This window comes from Engystomops pustulosus, chromosome 4, assembly GCF_040894005.1.
Source record: "Engystomops pustulosus chromosome 4, aEngPut4.maternal, whole genome shotgun sequence".
In the NCBI taxonomy this organism is placed as follows: Eukaryota; Metazoa; Chordata; class Amphibia; order Anura; family Leptodactylidae; genus Engystomops; species Engystomops pustulosus.
The window spans coordinates 208,832,872-208,855,451 of NC_092414.1; the positions used below are offsets into that span (position 1 = coordinate 208,832,872).

The following is a 22,580-nucleotide window of genomic DNA, read 5'->3' on the forward strand; positions in this document are numbered from 1 at the left end:
AAATTGTGACACAATGCAGCAGTGATTGTGCAAGAATGGACGGCGATCAGTGAGGATTTGGTCCAGAAGGTGAGTGAGAGCTGCCAGGGAGAATTGCAGAGGTCCTGAAGAAGAAGGAGAGGTCCTGCACATACTGACTCGCAGCAGTAACTCCTCCTACCTGACAATAAAAGCTTTTGTTCCTCATAATATGATTGCACTTGTATCTCTGTATGTGATAAAACATCTGACAGACCAGAGGGCAACACATCATGTGATAATATAATATTTGTGTCATTCTCAAAACTTATGACCATGACTGTACATACAGTATATATAGAATACACATACATACTCAGTCTTCTAATCCCTTGGCCCAGTAGCTGCAGACCACTGTGGGGGATGTACGCAGCAGGAAGTAGAGAGCTCCAAATCCTGCCTGCTTTCCCTTCCCCCTCACCAAACATTTTTGAGTCCGCAGGGGTAGCAGGGCTTGAATGCATTCTAGCCCTGGTACTCCTGAGGACGCCACGATATGTTGCGAAACATGTCGGGGGGCTACAGTTTTGACCCTGATCTTATACTGCAGAGTCATATTGCTCATCACTCGTCATTGGTAAATCTATGAATATTGCAGGTGACTAATGAAACTATAAAAAATAGGGCACAGCAGCTCATCTCAAACTCCATTGCCCTGAGTTGATCTCACTTATCAGCACAAATAGGTAGAACTTCAGTTTATGTACAGGCAAAAGTCCAAAATTGGTTAAAGGGAAGCAAGTCACATAAAACAACTGAAACAGTTATATAACATTTCACCAAATAGATTTATAAATGTGTTTGGCATGAAATTTTCACTGGATGTGGATAATAACAATCCATGTAATACACCCTGGCAAAGATATCACATCATAGATCAGTGAGGGCAAACCTTTTGGAGACAGAGTGCCCAAGCTACAACCAAAACCCACTTATATGTCACAAAGTGCCAAACATGACAATTTAAGAAGTAACCTTTTGATCCTGCTGTATCACAGGTTTTAATCGTATTGGCGTCCTGTGTTCCCCAATACATTAGAAAGATGATGGAGAAATTTGGATTGTAGCTTCCCTCCAGGGTCCCCTGAAGAGGAAGTATCAGGGGACCCAGAGCAGGAGCTCCAATGACTTTCCATCTCTATCCATGCCTCCATGCTCCTCCTGTAGTCCAGGCAGCCAAATAGCGCTGAGCTCGGCATGTCCTGGGCTGTATTGGATCACAGGAGAAAACCTTAAGTCCTAGATGGCAAACTCTGTGTTGGGGTGAAGGTCTGGGTGGCCACCGGTGCCATAGGTCGCCACCACTGTCATAGATGCCAAACATGAGGTTATGTTTCAAAATGAGAAATGACACATAGAAAAAGTATTGAACGCAGTTCCTAAAATTTTTAGATGTTTGTTATGGTAACCAGGAGATCATTAATTGAATGGGCTTATCAGATTACTCTCTGGATTCAGGGTCTTTTACTCCAATTTTTATGATTTTGCTGGTAGATTTCTAACACTGGTGGACCCCAGTCATGTTACAGCAGTAGGATGGTCCGTATAGCTATAGGATGAGATATATAGGTGTATTGCATACAGATACTTCTTGTTTGCTGTAAGTTTTACAATCTAAATATTTGCCCTTTTACTTCCAACGAACTGTGCAATGACTGCTGGGAGCTGTGGATTTTGGAGTCAAGAGTTCATTTTGAAATAGATATATTAGTTATATCTGTGTCCCTGGCCTTCAGCCAATTGTTGCCAAACATCAGCCTCCTAATTCTCTTCTGTTACTGATTGAAGAGGTAATTTATTCTAAATACAACCCAATAAATACCCCCCTCTGAGGTCTACAAGGCAGCACATCCTCCAGGCAGTATCATGAGTTTTGGAGCCTTGTGCCTTATTCTTCTATATGGACTCGTTGGATCCTACGCATTTCAACCGTGAGTAGCACCGGACTCTGTGATCACTTACTACATATGAAGGATTTACAGAGCCACATACATAAAGTGGTTGCTCATTGCTCTGTAAAGCCAAGTTACACCACAATCTAGCTGAGTATATTATTCACATTACAATAATCCCAGGACATTACACTAAGATTGTATTTTGTGATGAATTGTGTTTCATGAGATGTGTGTAGCTGTACATGTATGGTTTATCTGCTTGCATTTGCCCTTTTATTTTCACATGACATATTCATTTTGGTGAATTTCTATATAGAAATATTGGCTCATGATATGTTAGATGTGTCTAAAAACTTATGTCCTTGTTCAAAGGGATGTTTAGTATAAGGAGAGGATCTATAATACCCGAGTTCTGCTATTTCTAGGAAAACACCTAAACTTCTTCTCTGTGGACATATTTTTCTCCCCCCAGATGCCTCCTGATAACACCCAACGTGCTGCGTGTGGACAGTGAAGAGACCATTATAGTAGATGGACGGGGCGCGGCGTTTGAAGCGGACATCACAGTTCAGGACTTTCCCCGGAGAACATATCTTTTAACCTCCAGCAAAGTCTCTGTGAATCACAATAACAAGTTCTTCGGAAATGTTAAGATTACGGTAAGATCCCAGGGTCTTGAGTAAAAGTTTCGTAATCATTGCACATCACTTACCTCTACTTGCCCTTGTACAGTGATAACATGTGGTTCCTTATGGTGGCCACCAGTCATGATTATCTATACCTTCAGGGGAAACATTTATTATTCCATGAGATGATCACTCTACAATAGCAGAAATGTATCTTTCATGGCGGAGGACCAGACCCAATCTATTTTTAGATAAAACTCCAGTTACTTACATGACTCTTCCATTTATTTTGCTCTTAAAGTGTCCACCTTGTAGGTTTCAATATTTAAGCTTTCACCTAGGGTCATCTTCTTCACCAAAGTATCATATTATAAATATTATAAATCTTCTTAAGAGTTGATAACAGACCAAATGTGTTCATGCTGATGACTTGTCTTGGTAATGTATTCAGATGTAGATGTCCAGATGGGTTAATAGATGGGCAGTAGAGATGAGCTAACATACTCGTCCGAGCTTGATGCTCGATTGAGCATTAGCGTACTCGTAACTGCTCGTTGCTCGGACGAGTATTTCGCCCGCTCGAGAAAATGGCAGCTCCCGCCGTTTTGCTTTTTGGCGGCCAGAAACAGAGCCAATCACAAGCCAGGAGACTCTGCACTCCACCCAGCATGACGTGGTACCCTTACACGTCGATAGCAGTGGTTGGCTGGCCAGATCAGGTGACCCTGGGATAGACTAGCCCCTGCCCGCGCTGCTCGGATCATTCTGTCTCTGGATGCCGCTAGGGAGAGAGCTGCTGCTGGTCAGGGAAAGCGTTAGGGTGTTCTATTAGCTTACTGTTAGGCAGGAGTGATTCTACAACAACCCAACAGCCCTTCTTAGGGCTACAATAACGTTATACTTTTTTTTTTATTTGCTTGTGGCTGGGCTTGCTGGCACTAGTAGTGCAGCTAGTACCGGATTGTGAGGAATTAGCAGGGGGACTTGCTACCGTTGTGTTTAGCTCTTAGTGACACACATATCCACCTCAAACACCAAAGTGGGAAAATTTATTAGGGGTTTGATTTCAATTAGGCAGAGTCTGCCAGTTTCTTTTTATTTTACGTTTATTTTTTTCATAACTCAGCGTCATCTCATCTGGCATAGTAGTGTGCTTTAATACTTGGCTAGAAAATAGCCATAGGAGAATCCAAACGGCTTACGCCTACAGTAGCGTTCTATATATTTGATTTCTGGTTGATCTGCTGGTGGCTGTACTTGCTGCAGTGCATCTACTAGCAAATTGTGAGCAATTTGGAGTGAGACTTGCGACCACTGTGTTTTGCGCTTAGTGACGCACATATCCATCGCAAAGACCGAAGTGGGAAAATTTATTAGGGCCCGGGGTTGGATTTCAATTAGGCACAGTCTGCCATTTCCTTTTTTATTTTACGTTTATTTTTTTAACCCCTTATCACCGACACTAGTTTTCAGCTCAATGACCAGACTCGATTTTTCAAATCTTACATGTCTCACGATAATTGGTTATAACTTCGGAACGCTTTAACATATCCTGGTGATTTTGAGAATGTTTTCTCGTGACACATTATACTTCATGTTAGTTATAAAATTTAAGTGATAAGTTTTGCGTTTCGTTCTGAAAAAAAGTGAAAATTTGGCAAAAGTTTGTAAAAATTCTTCATTTTCCAAGTTTGAAATGTTCTGGTTTCCAGACAGGAAGTAAAACTACCCAAAAAGTTTGATAATTAACATTTACAGAATATCTGCTTTATGTTGGGATGATATTTTATGCTTCCGGTCATTTTTCTAGGATGTTATGAGGTGCAGAACTTTAGGTGCGATTTTTCTTATTTTCATGAAAATTGCCATAACTCACATTTTGAGGGACAACTCAGCTTTCAAGTGACTTTGAGAGGCCTAAATAATAGTAAAACCTCATAAATTACCCCACTATAGAAAGTTCACCCCTCAACATATGTAAAACAACTTCTATTAAGTCCATTAACCCTTTAAGTGTTTCACATGGGTTAAAAAATATGGACCTGCGATTTAGAAACTATGGAATTTTTTTGGAAATACATTCATTTAGGCCAAAACTGACATTTTCAGAATAAATTAAATGATGAAACGCACTGCAACGCTTGATGCCCAATTCCTCCCGAGTGTACTGATACCCCATATGTGGTGGTGACTGCTGTACGGGTGCACGGCCGAGCATAGAATGAATGGAGGCGCCGTCCACAGCAGATTTGTATTGTCACATTGTACGACCTATAAATTTTTATTTTTTTTGGTAATGCGATCATATGAGGGCTTATTTTTTATGGGATGAGATACAATGTATAAATAATTTATTTTGGGAGTCTAAAGCTTATTCATGAGATTTTATTAACTATTTCAAGGGGGACACAAACAAAATCATCAATTTTTATTTTGGATTGTGAGCATTTCCCCCCGCTCACCGTAACGTAAAAATAATATTTTATCTTTATTCTCTGGTTCACTACGATTGCGGTGATACCTCATTTATATAGTTTTTCTTATTTTGCTCAATTTTCCTGAGCAAAACCAATATTGGAGAAAATCGCATTGTTTTTACTATTGACAACTTTTCAGGGCCATAACTTCTGTATTTTTCTGTTGTCAGATCTGGTTGAGGGCTTATTTTTTGCGAAAACAGTTGTTCTTTTCAGTCGTATCATATTAGGTACCGTAACTTTTTTTGATCACTTTTTAGAACATTTTTTGTGATGGTGTTTGATGAAAAATTGTATATTATGGGAAGTTTTTCGAGTTTTTTTTTTACGTAGTTCACCGAGCGGGTTCAATATTGATTTAGATTTATTGTACAGATTAATACGGACGTGGTGATACCAAATATGTACGTGTTTTGTGTTTTATATACTTTATTTGCATTTTATGTGTTACTGGGGAGATTATGGGACTTTTATTTTATTTATTTATTTAATTATATTATAATAAGATTTAATTTTTTTTTTTTTACTTTTTTACATTTTCTACTTCTTGGCTTGAATAAGCGATCATCCGATCGCTTATTCAAGCCTTTACACTGCAATACACTTGTATTGCAGTGTATAGTGAAAGTAACTGAGCATGCTGCGCATGCTCAGTTACTTACAGCCGGGTCCTGCCAGGAAGGCAGGACCCGGTGAGAAGAGGAGCCGACAGCCCCGGGTCACTCGTCGGAACCCGGGGCAGCGGCAGGAGGGATCGGATCCCCCGGTAAGCACACCGGGGGGGTCCGATCCACGGGGGACACACTTGCACGCCGCGGTCATGCTTGACCGCGGCGTGCAAGGGGTTAAACACCCGGGATCGGAGTTTTTCCGATCCCGGGTGTTAGTGCCGGGTCTGGGCTGTGATATCACAGCCCGACACCGGCACCAGCGAGACCCGGTGTCCCGAAAACTTCTTCTGATGCGCCGCCGTAGAAAGGCGTCGCATCAGAAGAAGTACCCTTAATGACCGCCGTAGAATCCCGATAGGGCGGTCATTAAGGGGTTAATAACTCAGTGTCATCTCATCTGGCATAGCAGTGTGCTTTCATACTTGGCTAGAAAATAGCCATAGCAATAGGATAGCATTGTTTGGTTTTAAAAACTAAAAAACACTCAAAAAAAAAAAAAACACAAAAAAAAGTAAAAAAAAAAATTAAAGTTATAACTCTCATTTTCAAAATGTTTAACCCGAGGGCTAGGGGTAGAGGACGAGGGCGGGGACGTGGGCGTCCAACTACTGCAGGGGTCAGAGGCCGTGGTCCTGGGCGGGGTGAGACACCACCTGCTTATGAGGGAGCAGGGGAACGCCGTAGAGCTACACTCCCTAGGTTCATGTCTGAAATTACTGGGACTCGTGGTAGAGCACTGTTGAGGCCAGAACAGTGCGAACAGGTGATGTCGTGGATTGCCGACAATGCTTCGAGCAATTTGTCCACCAGTCAGTCTTCCACGCAGTCCACCCATGTCACCGAAATCGGCACTCCTCCAGCTCCTGCACCTCAGCCTCCTCCCCCCCAGTCTGCCCCCTCCCAGCAAAATTTGCCATTTGAACCGGCATACTCTGAGGAACTGTTTTCTGGACCCTTCCCACAGTCACAAACCACTTGTCCGGTTGCTGATGAGCAATTTTCCGATGCCCAGGTTTTCCACCAGTCGCAGTCTGTGGGTGATGATGACCTTGTTGACGTAGTGGAAGAAGTGTGTAAAGAGGTGTCGGACGATGAGGAGACACGGTTGTCAGACAGTGGGGAAGTTGTTGTCAGGGCAGGAAGTCCGAGGGGGGAGCAGACTGAGGGATCGGAGGATGATGAGGTGACAGACCCAAGCTGGGTTGAGAGGCCGGGTGAACACAGTGCTTCTGAGACAGAGGAGAGTCCTCGACCAGAACAGGTTGGAAGAGGCAGTGGTGGGGCCAGACGGAGAGGCAGGGCCAGAGTTGGTGCATCAGCGCCAAATGTGTCAACTAGTGAAGCTCCCGTGGCGAGGGCTCCTGCGGCGAGGGCTAGATTTTCAGAAGTCTGGAGGTTCTTTAAGGAAACACCGGATGACCGACGGACTGTGGTGTGCCACATTTGCCAAACCAGGATCAGCAGGGGTTCCACCACTAATAGCTTAACTACCACCAGTATGCGCAGGCATATGAATGCTAAACACCCCACTCAGTGGCAACAAGCGCGTTCACCTCCGGCCGTGCACACCACTGCTCCTTCCCCTGTGTCAGCTGATAGTCAGCCCCCTGCCCAGGACCCTGCCACAAAAACCCCATCGTCGCCTCCACGATCCTCCACAGCATCCACCAGCGTTCAGCTCTCCATACCCCAGACGCTGGAGCGGAAACGCAAATATAGTGCAACCCACCCGCACGCCCAAGCCCTTAATGTGCACATCTCCAGATTGCTAAGCCTGGAGATGCTGCCCTATAGGCTAGTAGAGACCGAGGCCTTTCGCAGCCTCATGGCGGCGGCCGCCCCTCGGTATTCGGTCCCCAGCCGCCACTACTTTTCCCGATGTGCCGTCCCAGCCCTGCACCAGCACGTGTCAGACAACATAATCCGTGCCCTGACCCACGCCGTTTCTGACAAGGTCCACCTGACCACAGACACGTGGACGAGTGCTGCCGGGCAGGGCCACTATATATCGCTGACGGCACATTGGGTTAACTTGGTGGAGGCTGGGACCGAGTCTGACCCTGCGGCTGGTCATACACTGCCGACGCCGAGGATTGCGGGGCCTACCTCGGTCCAGGTGTTTCAGGCCTACTATGCCTCCTCCTCCTCCCACCCCTCCTCCACCTCCTCCTCCGAACTACCATCCGTGGGCATGGCGCCATCAGTCGCTAGCTCTAGGCACAGCAGCAGTGCCGTCGCTAAGCGACAGCAGGCGGTGCTCAAACTACTGAGCCTAGGCGATAAAAGGCACACCGCCCAAGAACTATTACAGGGCATCACGGCGCAGACTGATCTGTGGCTGGCACCGCTGAACCTGAAGCCAGGCATGGTTGTGTGTGACAACGGCCGTAACCTGGTGGCGGCTCTGCAACTCGGCAGACTGACACATGTGCCATGCCTGGCCCATGTGTTAAATCTGATAGTTCAGCGTTTCCTCAAGACATACCCCAATCTGTCTGATTTGCTCACGAAGGTGCGCCGCATCTGTGCGCATTTCAGGAAGTCCAGCACAGATGCTGCCACTCTCAGGGCAGTGCAGCGCCGCCTCCAACTGCCCGCTCACCGACTGTTGTGCGACGTGCCCACGAGGTGGAATTCAACACTGACCATGTTATCCAGAGTTTACCAGCAGCGTCGAGCGATTGTAGACTGCCAGATGTCAACTTCCACCAGAACTGGTAGTCAGGTCAGTCAGCTTCCTCAAGTCTACAATGAGGAGTGGACGTGGATGTCTGATATCTGTCAGGTGCTGAGTAACTTTGAGGAGTCAACACAGATGGTCAGTGGCGATGCCGCCATCATCAGCCTCACCATCCCGCTGCTTGGCCTGTTGAAAAACTCTCTGGTCAGCATGAAGTCGGAAGCTTTGCGCTCCTCACAAGAGACGGGGGAAGAAGATTCCCTTGTTGATAGCCAAAGCACCCTTAGGTCTGTTTCTCAGCGCATATCGGAGGAGGTGGAGGTGCAGGAGGATGAGGAGGAAGAGGAGGAGAATGTTGGCGAGACACAAGAGGGGACCATTGTTGAGTCCTCCACTGTTCAGCGTGTATGGGCAGAAGAAGAGGAGTTGGAGGAGTTGGAGGAGGAGGAAATGGACAGTCAGGCCAGTGAGGGGAGTGAATTCTTACGCGTTGGTACTCTGGCGCATATGGCAGATTTCATGCTAGGCTGCCTATCCCGTGACCCTCACGTTCAAAGAATTTATTCCAGCACCGATTACTGGGTGTTCACTCTCCTGGACCCACGGTACAAGCAAAATCTTTCCACTCTCATCCCTGGAGAGGAAAGGAGTATGAGAATGCATGAATACCAGCAGGCCCTGGTGCACAAGCTGAAACAGTATTTCCCTTCTGACAGCGCTAGCGGCAGAGTGCGTAGTTCTGCGGGACAAGTAGCGAGGGAGAGTAGGCGAGCAGGCAGCTTGTCCAGCACTGGCAAGGGTACGCTTTACAAGGCTTTTGCCAGCTTTATGTCACCCCAGCAAGACACTGTCACCTGTCCCCAGTCTCGGCAGAGTAGGGCTGATCTTTACAGAAAGATGGTGAGGGAGTACGTAGCTGACCATACCATCGTCCTAAATGATCACACAGCTCCCTACAACTACTGGGTTTCAAAGCTGGACATGTGGCACGAACTGGCGCTGTACGCCTTGGAGGTTCTTGCCTGCCCTGCCGCTAGCGTCTTGTCCGAGCGGGTTTTCAGTGCAGCTGGTGGCATCATCACCGATAAGCGTACACGCCTGTCGACTGACAGCGCTGACAGGCTGACACTTATTAAGATGAATAAAGCCTGGATTTCTCCTAATTTCCAATATCCACCAGGTGAAGGAAGCTCAACCTGAATAATTTATCCACTCCTCCTCCTCCTCATTTTCCTCCTTCTCCTCCTCTTTGTACAGTAAAGCAGAGGAAACTGGCTATTTTTTGACAGGGCCCACTGGCTCTAGCTATAGTACTTTATGCATTTAATTTTTATGGAGGGCCACCGACCCGGTCCTCTGTTTTAAACAATTTTTGGGAGTGCCACATACAGGCACTCAATCTATTCAATTTTTCTGGAGGGCCACCTACCTGCTCCTCTGGTTTGAAAACTTTTTTGGACTGCCACATACAGGCACTCAATCTATTCCATTTTTCTGGAGGGCCACCTACCTGCTCCTCTGGTTTGAAAACTTTTTTGGACTGCCACATACAGGCACTCAATCTATTCCATTTTTCTGGAGGGCCACCTACCTGCTCCTCTGGTTTGAAAACTTTTTTGGACTGCCACATACAGGCACTATCCAAATTGAATTGTCTCCATAGCAGCCTCCACACGTTGTCTCCATTGCTACCTCCAAAAGTCGTCCATATAGCTGCCTCCATACATCGTCCCTTTATCAAACGAGGTGTGTCAGGCCGAAATTTGGGTTGTTTTCATGGATTCCACATCAAAGTTGTTAACTTTGTTGCCACCCTGCTGTGTTATCCACAAAATACACTGGCAAACTTTTACCATTTACGGATATTATTTCAGCGCTTCTTGCGCATCTGTTTACATTCCCCTCACCCGCCATATCCTAAACTTATAAGAACGCTACTACACTTGATCTTATACAAAAGGTTCTTAGAAGTGCTGTTTGGGGAGTAGCCTAGAGACAGGGGCTTGGATTGGCGAAAGCTCGCCTGGCAGCGGAGCGCCAGCTCCATGCCAAGAACCAACTAACATAGTTTTAACTGCAGCACCTTTAATCTACTACTAGTTCACTGCCTCCATACATGGCCGCCTTATCAAACGTGCTGTGTCAGGCAGAATTTTGGGTTGTTTTCATGGCTTCCACAACAAACTTGTTAACTTTGTCGCCACCCTGCTGTGTAATCCTCAAAATATGCTGGCAAACTTTTACCATTTACGGATATTATTTCAGCGCTTCTTGCGCATCTGTTTACATTCCCCTCACCCGCCATATTCCAAACTTATAAGAACGCTACTACACTTAACTTGGTGCAGGCTGGGACCGAGTCTGACCCTGGGGCTGGTCATATACTGCCGACGCAGAGGATTGCGGGGCCTACCTCGGTCCAGGTGTTTCAGGCCTACTATGCCTCCTCCTCCTCCCACCCCTCCTCCACCTCCTCCTCCTCCGAATTACCATCCGTGGGCATGGCGCCATCAGTCGGTAGCTCTAGGCACAGCAGCAGTGCCGTCGCTAAGCGACAGCAGGCGGTGCTCAAACTGCTGAGCCTAGGTGATAAAAGGCACACCGCCCAAGAGCTATTACAGGGCATTCCACATCAAACTTGTTAACTTTGTCGCCACCCTGCTGTGTAAGCCACAAAATATACTGGAAAACTTTTTTCATTTACGGATATTATTTCAGCGCTTCTTGCGCAGATGTTTACATTCCCCTCACCCGCCATATCCCAAACGTATAAGAACGCTACTACACTTGATCTTATACAAAAGGTTCTTAGAAGTGCTGTTTGGGGAGTAGCCTAGAGACAGGGGCTTGGATTGGCGAAAGCTCGCCTGGCAGCGGAGCGCCAGCTCCATGCCAAGATCCAACTAACATAGTTTTAACTGCAGCACCTTTAATCTACTACAAGTTCACTGCCTCCATACATGGTCCCCTTATCAAATGAGCTGTGTCAGGCAGAATTTTGGATTGTTTTCATGGCTTCCATGTTAACTTTGTTGCCACCCTGCTGTGTAATCCACAAAATATACTGGCAAACTTTTATCATGTACCGATATTATTTGAGCGCTTCTTGCTCACCTCCTTTGGTTCCTCTCTGCCACCCATTGGTTTGAAGCCTGAGTCCATTTAGGGTATGTTGCCATGACACTCTCTAGCCTGCCACTGCTGCCGCTGCCTCTGCATGCCGTCCCCTATAGTGTCAGGGTCAATTATTGGATGTTTTAGATGCTATCTAGCCTCATTCGGTCACTCTGTCATGGCCATGCTGTTGCCCATAATTTTGGCATAATGGTGCGATTAAGCAGCCTCAGAGGCATCCATGCATGCTGCCCCTGCGGTTTCCTGTCCATTTCCGTGGTGTTTCCATCCTTTTCTGAGGTTCCCAGGTGTTTGGCCAAGCTTCCCTGTGCAGAGCCTTGGTCCCCTTGAAAAATGCTCGAGTCTCCCATTGACTTCAATGGGGCTCGTTACTCGAAACGAGCACTCGAGCATCGGGAAAAGTTCGTCTCGAATAACGAGTACCCGAGCATTTTAGTGCTCGCTCATCTCTAATGGGCAGGCCTTATAATAGTTCTTAGACTTCACACTTTGTGCAGACACAACTCATGTGCATCAGATGGATCCCATAAAAATTATTGTTCTGTTGTTTGTGGCTTTTTTCTATAAATTTCTTGATAAATGTTAATGATATACCAGGGTACCATGACCTCCAGATATCCAGTTCTGTCTGGGGCCCTGCAGAAGGGCTTCTGTTTTGTGCTCTGAACTGAAGGAGAGGCTAGTGTAGCTAATCCATCCTGCATGGAAAGGGCAGGGGACTTCTACGTTGACCAGTCATCCAGTGCTCCTCACACACACGGCTGGTGATAGGCCAACACAGAAAATATTCCCCTGTGTCAGACCCAAAATGCAGAAGAAGGAATCCATAGTGACCAGGGAAGCAGTATTTTCAATTTCTATTAGTTGCCATATATACTCGAGTATAAGCCTAGTTTTTCAGCACAAAAAAATGTGCTGAAAACCTAAACTCAGCTTATGCTCGAGTAAAAAAAATGTATCAAAACTCACCTTTTTGGCTTCCCCCGCTGCTGGCTATATACTGGCGAAAGGGGCTGGCTATATACTGGGGATATGGGCTGGCAGGCTATATACTGGGGGGGCAGGTGCTGGCTATATACTATGGGGCAGGGTCCGGCAGGCTATATACTGAGGAAGGCTGTGACCAATGCATTTCCCACCCTCGGCTTATACTCGAATCAATAGGTTTTCCCAGGTTTTGTGGTAAAATTACGGGCCTCGGCTTATACTTGGGTCGGCCTATACTCGAGTATGTATGGTAATAAGCAAAATACTTTGTTAGTCTTGAGAACTCATATTTCTCATTGAAACTGGAAAAGCCTTTTAGATTCCCAGCAACATCACCGCAGGAATGAGGAAGCATCAATCACGTATTACTGAGACTTCCCTATAATTTTCACTAGTAACAATATCATCAATATGTTTTTACCTCAACATGATAACATTTTTGTTTTTTTTTTAGATCCCCTCGACTAATTTGGAAAAAGACCCAAATAAGAAGCAGTTTGTGTACGTCAAAATGACGTCTCCAGTTTGCACCCTGGAGAAAGTTGTCCTGGTGTCTTATCAAAGTGGCTTCATCTTCATACAGACCGACAAACCCATCTACACCCCGGGATCTAGAGGTACAGAGACCTAACTAAGAGGGTGACAAGAAGTGAGGTGGCCCATGTTATGGATGGAATATATTTACCCTGTGTAGGGTTATAGGGAAGAAAAATGAACAATTTCTTTGGAGTAGAAGTAGTTTTGGAGACACATAAGAGGAAATATACTAAATTATATGTATACAGATCCTACCAATTATCATGATGTCCTCTTATCTACTACATCTACATAACAGACGGCACTTCTGTCTGACCATAGCTGGTCATTCTGGAGCAGGTGCACAACAGTATTCTGTAGATGAGTGCTGGTGGTGAGGAGTGCCACATGTAAATGGGAGTGATGGACAAGGTGATTATAGTATTTGTTACTGTTTTTACAGCCCCCCCCCAAGCCTTATTAAAAGTTTGGACACCCCCTATAAGAGTAGAGGTTGTCAGGTCCTACTAGACCTTGGTCTCTTGTAGCCTTATCTGGTGTTCTTCTAGCTATGAAGTCTTTTTACACAGTTTTCATTGCTCTTCTCTTTTTGGGACTTACTTCTCCATATATGACCATGTACAGTGGGCACTTCCTTTCTCTCTTGGCCTGCTACAGAGGCTAAACCTCCCCATAATGACTGAGCATGCTCCCGTCTCTACAACCTTTTACCCAGAAACCCAAAGAGTTGTTTCCAGGTCAGAGATTCCTAACAGAGGTCCTGCTATTAACTTACCCCTATTAGAGTCCTTCATTTATGCCACAAAAAGATGCCACGGTGCTACGTCTATGTGCCGGTGCATATCATGACATTAGTTCAGAGATTGATTGAAATCTAATAGGATCTGAGGGCGATTATTCTACAATTATTATATCGAACACTACCCGGAAGCCAATAATCCCCAAAACTTCTACATCACTTGACCTGGGACAACTTTGAATACTAGAGACGCACATTCCCACAAGACAACATGATACACATTAAAGGGAAATGTAAACCTGGACCTTTTGCTACACCAGGGAGTTACATAAGACATTTTTATGCCAATTAAACCACCATAAAAATAAAACCAAAAACTAATGATGGATAGATGTAGTCACATGTACCGTATTGGCTGTTTTAGAACAATCCAAGAAGAAAAGGGGGAGGAGCTGAGTCAACGACCCTTAGATTAGTCCCAGAGGTGGGGTTTACATCTGAGGTGTCATATTCCCCCTAATACACCTTCTCTTACGTTACACAATATCAGTTCTACATTGACACATTGTGGCAGATTTACTTACCCGGGCCATTCGCAATCCAGCGGCGCGTTCTCTGCGGTGGATTCGGGTCTTCCGGCGATTCACTAAGGCAGTTCCTCCGCCGTCCACCAGGTGTCGCTGCTGCGCTGAAGTTCCCCGAGGCCCGCTGGAATGACCTGAAATGCACCGCCCTATACCTGGTGAAGGTAAGTGCATGTTTCGCAACACATTTTTTTTTTTAAATGCGGCGATGCGCCAAAATCCGATCGCGTGCGTCAAAATCCTGGGGCAATACAGGGAAAATCGGCGTATATTCGGGTAACACATCGGGAAAGTGCGAATCGGGCCCTTTTTAAATGACCCCCATTGTAGATGAGAATGTTTTGGATTTTGCATTGGGTCTGAGATCTCAATTACAGAAGGAAGAATCAGGATATAATTTAATAAAATGGTCATAATATATTTTTCGTATAATTTTGTAACATATTTTTGTATAATTATTTCTTCATTATTATTAAGTTTTATACAGGCTTTTTACCATGACACCGGATCTTAATCCAGCAAGAAAATCAGTGAATGTCGAGTTCTGGGTAAGATGGAATTTCTCTCCTGTATATGTCATAGTAGTAAGATGTACATGTTGTATGTTGTCATGTTCTTTTTGCACCTCAAATAAAGGAATAAAAATAGTGATCACCCCCAAATATATAAACATAACACAGTATCACAAAATATGATCCATTTCTCAAAAAGGTTTTTAAAAAACAACATAACATATTTGAAAATGTGAAAGTCGTAAGAGTCTATCCAAAAAATTATAGTAAATCATTTTTAAGTTAAGTAAACAGCGTTACAAATAACACAAAAAAGTAATAATGAATAAATATCTCATAAATCGAGTTGTATATACAGTATTGGCTGTTTTGGAACTATCCATGGAGAAAATAAGGAGGAGCCAAGTCAGGGACCCTGAATTCCTTATATAAGTCCTAGAGGTGGGGTTTGCATTGGAGGTCTATGTCATATTCTATGAAATACATGCAATGACTGCCAAAATTACCACTTCTCTATGGTATAGCCAAGGTTTCCCAGTTGTATGTGGTGACCACGTTGATTTGTAAAGTTGGACATGTAAAATTTACTCCACTATGAAGCCAATGGGCCAACTCAGTGATTCTATATAAAAAATATTATTCTGAATATTCTGATACTAGAGATAGAAGAATGATGTGTCTTAGATGCTAGGGTGCACCTGCCATGGTGGCACAACATGAAAGATGTGGGTAGCATCAGGCGTGGTCAGTAGCTACAAAGCAGGACTGGCCAGCTTTATGTGCTGTGTACCGTACTTGAAGGTGGTGCGGAGGAGACTGGCCTAGGCTTTTACACACAGCTCAGGTATTAGCTACGCGGCCACCACCAGGCGCCGGTTGTTATCCTGCCTGGGTTTTCTCACTGATGTGTCTTGTATGACACCCATGCTTGGCCACCATCTAAACTGAAACTAAACAATTAAGATATTCCCTTTTCTACATAGACTCCAGAGAATGTGTTGGTCAAAAAAGATCTCATACAATCAACTGGAATCACTCCCTTAACTTACGCTCTGTCCGATGTTGTCAGGTGAGAGACAAACCATGGGAATAGAGGATTATATACAGTATGTTTCATAAAGACAATGATGATAATGTTACTTATGATGGCAATGACTGGTTTTGCCCTTTATTTTCCAGTTTGGGAATGTGGACCATAGCAGCGAAGTTTCAAGACAGCGCAGTACAGAATTTTACTGCACAATTCGAAGTGAAGGAATATGGTAAGAATAGGGCTCAAGCATTTAGGTGCAACAACTGAAAAATCTAGATGCTCGTTTCATCCGGTCCATAAACCATGTAATTTATCAAGATTATGATCTATACAAGTGAGTGGAGGATAAGTCATGTAAGAGCATTGGTGATACATGTACAGAAGGAGTCAGGTCCCAGTATTAAACCCTGCAATTTAATACTTCTCTTCGATCCACAGGAAAGCAGTAGGGTATATTTTGTGGAATTATCCCTTCGTAGAAATTTTAATATTGATTTCCCATTGTTAGCTGTATATACACCCTAAGAAAGCAGATACTGTTGGTACCAGAAGAGAAAGGCGGCGCCCTATCTTACTGCTTCTGCAAGTCAGCTGTCATTTCAAGAATTCAATAGAGAATAGGCTAAATATACCTAAATATATGACTCCCTTGAATTCTCTAAAATGTTTTTGGAAAATATAGTCTTCACTCTCGACAAGCAAAACAAGCAGTGAAGTACTGGGTGGACATCTTTAGTATCGAACTATAAAAATGAATCACCCTCTCCCCTGTAGGACTCTGCAATCTGTAGTTGTAACATTTGTCCCTGCGTCATCCTCTCTCCATAAAATACGGCTGAGGATTTGCTCATCAGGATATTTCTCTCTGAAGCCAGTAGTTTGAACAGTAGTTTATGTTTGCTAAATACCTTGATTGATTTACACCACTCTCCTGTAACTCTGCTCCAGGTTATGAACAGATAACACTCTGTTACTGACAGAATCTCCATCCACACATGTCAGTCCCTTGCTGTTCTGTTTGGTCTGGGTGTCAGAGCTCTGCTCTAATCATATTTGGTGCCGGTCATCACCTATGTCATCTATATTGCTGCTATAGACCCAGTTTGTAGCAAGTACTACATTATAGTTATAGTCTATATTCTGGTATCCTGATCTACTGCCTAAATTCAGACTTTTCCTCTGCCTTGTGATTCTGTACTCTGTTTGCCTTTATTGTTGTGACCTGACTCTGGTGACTATACTCTTGTGTTTGTTTTGTCTTGTTTTCGTTTACATGTTTTGCAACTTAGTGCAGGGTGGGAACATCTTCTAGTTGCCTCTTATCTGCTAGTTTAAGTGAGGCAAATAGGTAGGGGAAGCTGGGTAGGGGATAAGACTCAGGACACACTGGTGCAGATTTATCAAGTGTCTGAAAGTCAGAATATTTCTAGTTGCCCATGGCAACCAATCACAGCTCCCCTTTAAAATATTCATGAGCACTGATAAAATGAAATCTGAGCTGTGATTGGTTGACATGGGCAACTAGTAATATTCTGACTTTCAGACACTTGATAAATCTGCCCCATTGTCTGTGTTTGTCTCTTTAGTCTGTTCTCAGACCATGCATTACATTGGTAAATGTATTATATATGCTGACAATAAGACCTGCACAGGTAGGTGGGAGGAATAACAAGTCATTCCAAAGGGAAGAATAGCGGTCATTTTGCATTTCAATGCTTCTGCCTATTCAATGACTTGTTAGTCCTTCCTCCCACTTGTGAATTTCCTGTTGTTAGTATGTATAATAAAATATACCATGGAGTCAAACGTTCAATAATTTCTTATTATTATTTTCGTTGGACTTGTACATTCATTTATTAGAGCATGATCCCTACTCCCAACACCCCACCACTACCAAGGCCACTCATCCTCTAGCTGTGCCACTCTTCTACCTCTACATTGATATTCTTGTGATATGTCAGCTATAGTCTTCACACCCAGTGGTAACTTGTGGTACTGCAAGCCATTATAATCCCTAATTTCATGGCATATTTTACATTTATTTCAGTTCTACCAAGTTTTGAAATAAAAATTACTACAAGGAAGAAATTCTTCTACATTAAAGATGAAGAGCTAAGGGTGGACATAGAGGCAAAGTAAGTGGAGGAATTGGGTTGGGTTGGGCTTACGAATAGATGTGTCTGGGAAGCTTCTGTGTGGAGCATCGGTGACATCTATGGAGACATCACTAATGAGACTGGTGGTAAAACATTATTATATTTCTCTCTAGTTATCTCTATGGGAAACCTCTAAATGGCAAGGCCTTTGTTCTCTTTGGAATCAAGAGAGACAACGAGAAGACCAGTCTAGCAGATACCTTAAGGAGAATAGAGGTAATTGTATTTTATGTTTTTTTTCTATATGGTAGCTATTTATTCATGGTTTTGGGGCAGCACTTACAAAGCAGCTCTCTAATAAGTAGGGACACCCCCTCAATAACATATATGAGAGGCCATGTGACCAAGTTGTCTTAAGTCCCAAGGATCAAGCCCAATTTTTCCACCTTGTGTCACTATATGTGGTTAAAACACTTACACAAATCACCCACAAGCTCTCGAGATTGTTTTTTTTTTTTTCCATGACATGTTGTTCTTCACATTAGTGAAGAGATACCAGAACAATTGAAAACACCAGTGAGAAACCCTATTCTGGAAACATAATCCCTTGAGGATTTTATCACGGGAGACTTTTATTATAGTAATATATATTTTAATATTATAAAAAGAAATCCCCAAAAAATAATAAAAGTTCCCTAAATTCCATTTGAAAATTCCATGGAACACAAAACCTCACATATTTGGTATTGCTGCATATGTTGCGTACCCACACAGTGAACACTGTAAATAAAACAAAAAATGACCACCAAAATTAGTTTTTTGCACACCTATCTCACATAACGAATTAAAAAATGTCATTCATCCAAAATTGATACCAATAAAAAAAACTTGTCCCACAAAAACTAAGCCCTAAGCTCCATCAACAAAAAACATTAAAACGTTCCGCCTCTTAGATGATGGAACTGTAAATGTGATTTGAGGTGAGGAGGCCCTGTAGATGTTATGGTCATGCTTGACTACAGAGTCTATAGGGTTAAACAGCCGAGATAGCGCATTTCCTGACGTAGGCCACATTCAGATGGCCGTGTGCTCCCCGAAACTTAACCCTGGTGTAGCATACAGCTGGGAGGAGGAAGGAAGGCAATATGGTAAAAAAAGAAAGTGTGTTCATCCCATCACGACCCGGTGCCAAAGACATCGACATGGACCATTAGGGTTGTATGAATAAGCCTGTACATGTACGGAGAAATCCAAGGTTTACGGTAGGCCCCCATGTACTTACCGTGCTTGTGATTCTTTTGTTCTGTTTTGTTACAGATCACTGATGGTGAAGGTTTTACTACATTGAGAAGACAAGACTTGGTGAACTATTTTAAAGAAGAATTGGACATGTTACAGTACACCTTATATGTGTCTGTCACTGTCATTACTGATACAGGTAGGTGATAGTAATACTGTATCTCCACAACCTTCCATTCATCCAGAATATATATATATATTCCCAATTTAGTGGGTCTTATATGAGCCAAATGATGAAATATACTTAAAAAATTTGAATTCGTTCTCATTTCACTACATTCCTGCCATTTTTGTCTAAAAGGAAGAAGAAGGAATGTGATACTATCATTATACAAGCCCAATTACAAGCCCATGCATAAATAATACCATCTTATAGTGCCAAACACCATACACACAGCCACATACTGGCAGTTGGATCCCCTGTGATCAGGCATTCGTGCCTTTTCCGGTGGATAAGAAATAATTGTCCGTAGAGGGAAGACCCCATTAATATTACTCTACATTGGTTTCTCTTCCAGGCAGTGACTTGGTGGAATCTGAGCTGGAGAATATTTATATTGTGACGTCTCCATACAAAATCCTCTACACAAAAACCTCCAAGTTTTACAAGCCGGGCATGCCATTTGACCTTATGGTGAGTGAAAGGATTTTTACCTTAGATGACTTTTATTACAATATTATATTGTGTTATTATCAGAGAAAGTTCCCAACCAAAATAACTCTTCTGCCATTTTTCCATTTTTTCAATACATCGGCAAAGTTCTCATACGTCGTAGGCCTCATGCACAGGACCCTGTAAAAGAAAGGGGCTCACAAGATGTGCGGGAATGGGGCCTGCTCTATATTTTACGTTTTCTGGTCACTGTGGGGGTCATTTAATAAGGGCCCGATTCGCGTTTTCCCGACGTGTTACCCGAATATTTCCGATTTTCCCTGAATTGCCCCGGGATTTTGGCGCACGCGATCGGATTGTGGCTCATCGGCGCCGGCATCCACGCGACGGAAATCGCGGGGCGTGGCCGAACGAAAACCTGACGGATTCGGGAAAAACCGCCGCATTTAAAAAAAAATGTGTTGCGAAAATTGCACTTACCTTCACTCGGCCCGGCTCGGTGTATTCCAGTGCGTTCCGATGCTCTTCAGCGCAGCAGCGACATCTGGTGGACGGCGGAGGAACTACCTTAATAAATCCCGGCCGGACCCGAATCCAGCGCAGAGAACGCGCCGCCGGATCGCAAATGGACCAGGTAAGTAAATCTGCCCCTGTGTGTTAAAACGCAGTGGGGCACATTTACTTACCTGGTCCCTGCGCGATCCCCTATCCGGACTGTCTGATGAGGACAGTCTGCAGCGATCGTGCGCCCGATTTCCTGCATGTGTCGCTTCCCCGCTCAGGTCCGCTGGAGTTCACAATCTTCCTCCCGGTCCGTGTAAGTGCTTGACTTGCGGCACAAATTTTAAGTTAAATCCCACGGTTTGTCCGAATCTGTCGGATCGTCCGACGGACCCCCCCCCAATTTGTGCCGCATGAAAGCCGGCACGATTGCACCAAAACCCAATCACGTGCGCCAAAAAAGACTTTTAAATCCCTGTCCCAGCGGCATAAAACAGAAATCGCCAGGATGTCCAACGAAATTGCGGTCCGTGGGGCCCTTAGTAAATGAGTCCTAGTATTCTTGCTGCACCCTGACCGTGCACATAAGACGTCTATGGGGGTTGTTAGAGGGCTGCCACAATTTATGTGACTAGCTCACGGTCCCATATATGGTCACGTGCACGAGGGCTAATGCAGTTTATTTTTTTCAGAAAGTTTCCATACTGGAATGATCCAGGATTCACAGTTACGAAGCTCTTCTCTTTTTCAACTCGGTCTTAAAATTCTCCTAGATATTTGCAAAACTGCTAAACAAACTGTAATATCAGCCTTTTACTGCTTATTCTACCACTATTATACAATATAGAGATAAGATCCATGGATAAGATGGTTGGGGTATTATAGATCTTAAACATCCAAAATCCCCTTGAGGAGCGCACTTCATCAATGTCCACTGAGTAGAAGAAGCTTTGTGTACAATAATCAATTGCAAAACGGCAATTAGAGAAATTCTATATTTTATTTTTCTATTAACAGAGCAAAATGAGGCTTGTGCCATGAGGGACAATCGAAAAAAAAAATTTGTAGATTTGACAAGAAAACCTACCGTTGCGCCATTTTCTAACATTCTTTGTTTTTACAATTTTGACAGTGTGGTCCAAAAGACACTGTGGGGTATTCATGAAGCCACTTTGGCCAGACTTCAATTGTTCAATCAACTCAATTGTTAAAGAGGACCTGTCACCAGATTTTGACCACCCTGAGTAACAATGCCTGCTGATAAAGGGTTACAAGTCTCCCCCTCACCCATATCACCTAAAATTAGCTGTTCCTTAAATACAGACATTTTTCTGATATGCAAATTAGCTTGTTTGACTTATGTCTGTTGTTTGTAACTCTTCTCTCTCTCTGGCTGGCAGTGAACCACACCCCCTTACTCTGACTGATGGCTCTGTTTCTCTTCAAATCACTGCTCTGCTTCCTTGTACTTAGGGACCGACTGCTAATATTCACCTACATATAAAGCATATAAAGCATAAAGCAACATATAAAACTCTATGTACATGGTGCCTTGTGTTACATTCATGACATGTGACCAGTGACATCAATGCAAGTCCTTTAGCCTTCCATGAATAGCAAATTGTACACCATGTATGTAATTACATGAAATCACAGCAGCCTCCATGGAGGATGGAGAGGAGTAGAAGTCCATGCTGTGATTTCATGTGGTCAGATACTTGCATGCATGCTATTATTAGGAGGCTAAAGTACCTGAGATGATGTCACTTTGGTCCCATGACATGAACTGTGACCAGTTAGGAGGCATAAGGCATTGAGAGGATTAGATGGGAGTGGCTGGCCAAGCAGGACACGCCCCCATCTGATGCCAAGTAATATAAGATAAAAGGTGAATTATGTGGATGTAAGCAAAACTATTTTTAGCTAAAAGAAGTGTGTCAGTCAGTTAATAGATCTCTATAGGAACCTGTCACTGGCTGTATATGTGCAAATGTGGGGACAGGTTACCTTTAAGGCTTTTAGACCATTTTTTCCCACATGTCTGGCTCAATTGACAAAGGGGTGTATCCTTAAGGAAGGAGGTGTGGTCTCTGGAAAAGGGGGTGTGGTTTGAAGGAAGTAGTCCATGCTTCAAGAAATTAGGAGGGTGGGCTACATTGTGGCACAGAATTTAGACC

At 43.9% G+C, this 22,580-nt stretch overlaps 1 protein-coding gene across 1 annotated transcript in view; it reads left to right on the forward strand.

Annotated features, from left to right (window-relative positions):
- The first annotated feature begins 1,854 nt into the window (after positions 1-1,854).
- The window catches only part of LOC140128234 (complement C3-like), a 67,110-nt gene continuing 46,384 nt past the window's right edge, over positions 1,855-22,580 (forward strand). Inside the window, exons 1-10 of the mRNA XM_072149789.1 lie at positions 1,855-1,949; positions 2,386-2,572; positions 12,944-13,106; positions 14,827-14,897; positions 15,845-15,930; positions 16,041-16,123; positions 17,942-18,029; positions 18,164-18,266; positions 19,308-19,428; positions 19,808-19,923. Of these exons, the coding sequence (XP_072005890.1) occupies positions 1,885-1,949; positions 2,386-2,572; positions 12,944-13,106; positions 14,827-14,897; positions 15,845-15,930; positions 16,041-16,123; positions 17,942-18,029; positions 18,164-18,266; positions 19,308-19,428; positions 19,808-19,923 (1,083 nt within the window). The 5' untranslated portion in view covers positions 1,855-1,884. The remainder of the gene's footprint in view (positions 1,950-2,385; positions 2,573-12,943; positions 13,107-14,826; positions 14,898-15,844; positions 15,931-16,040; positions 16,124-17,941; positions 18,030-18,163; positions 18,267-19,307; positions 19,429-19,807; positions 19,924-22,580) is intronic.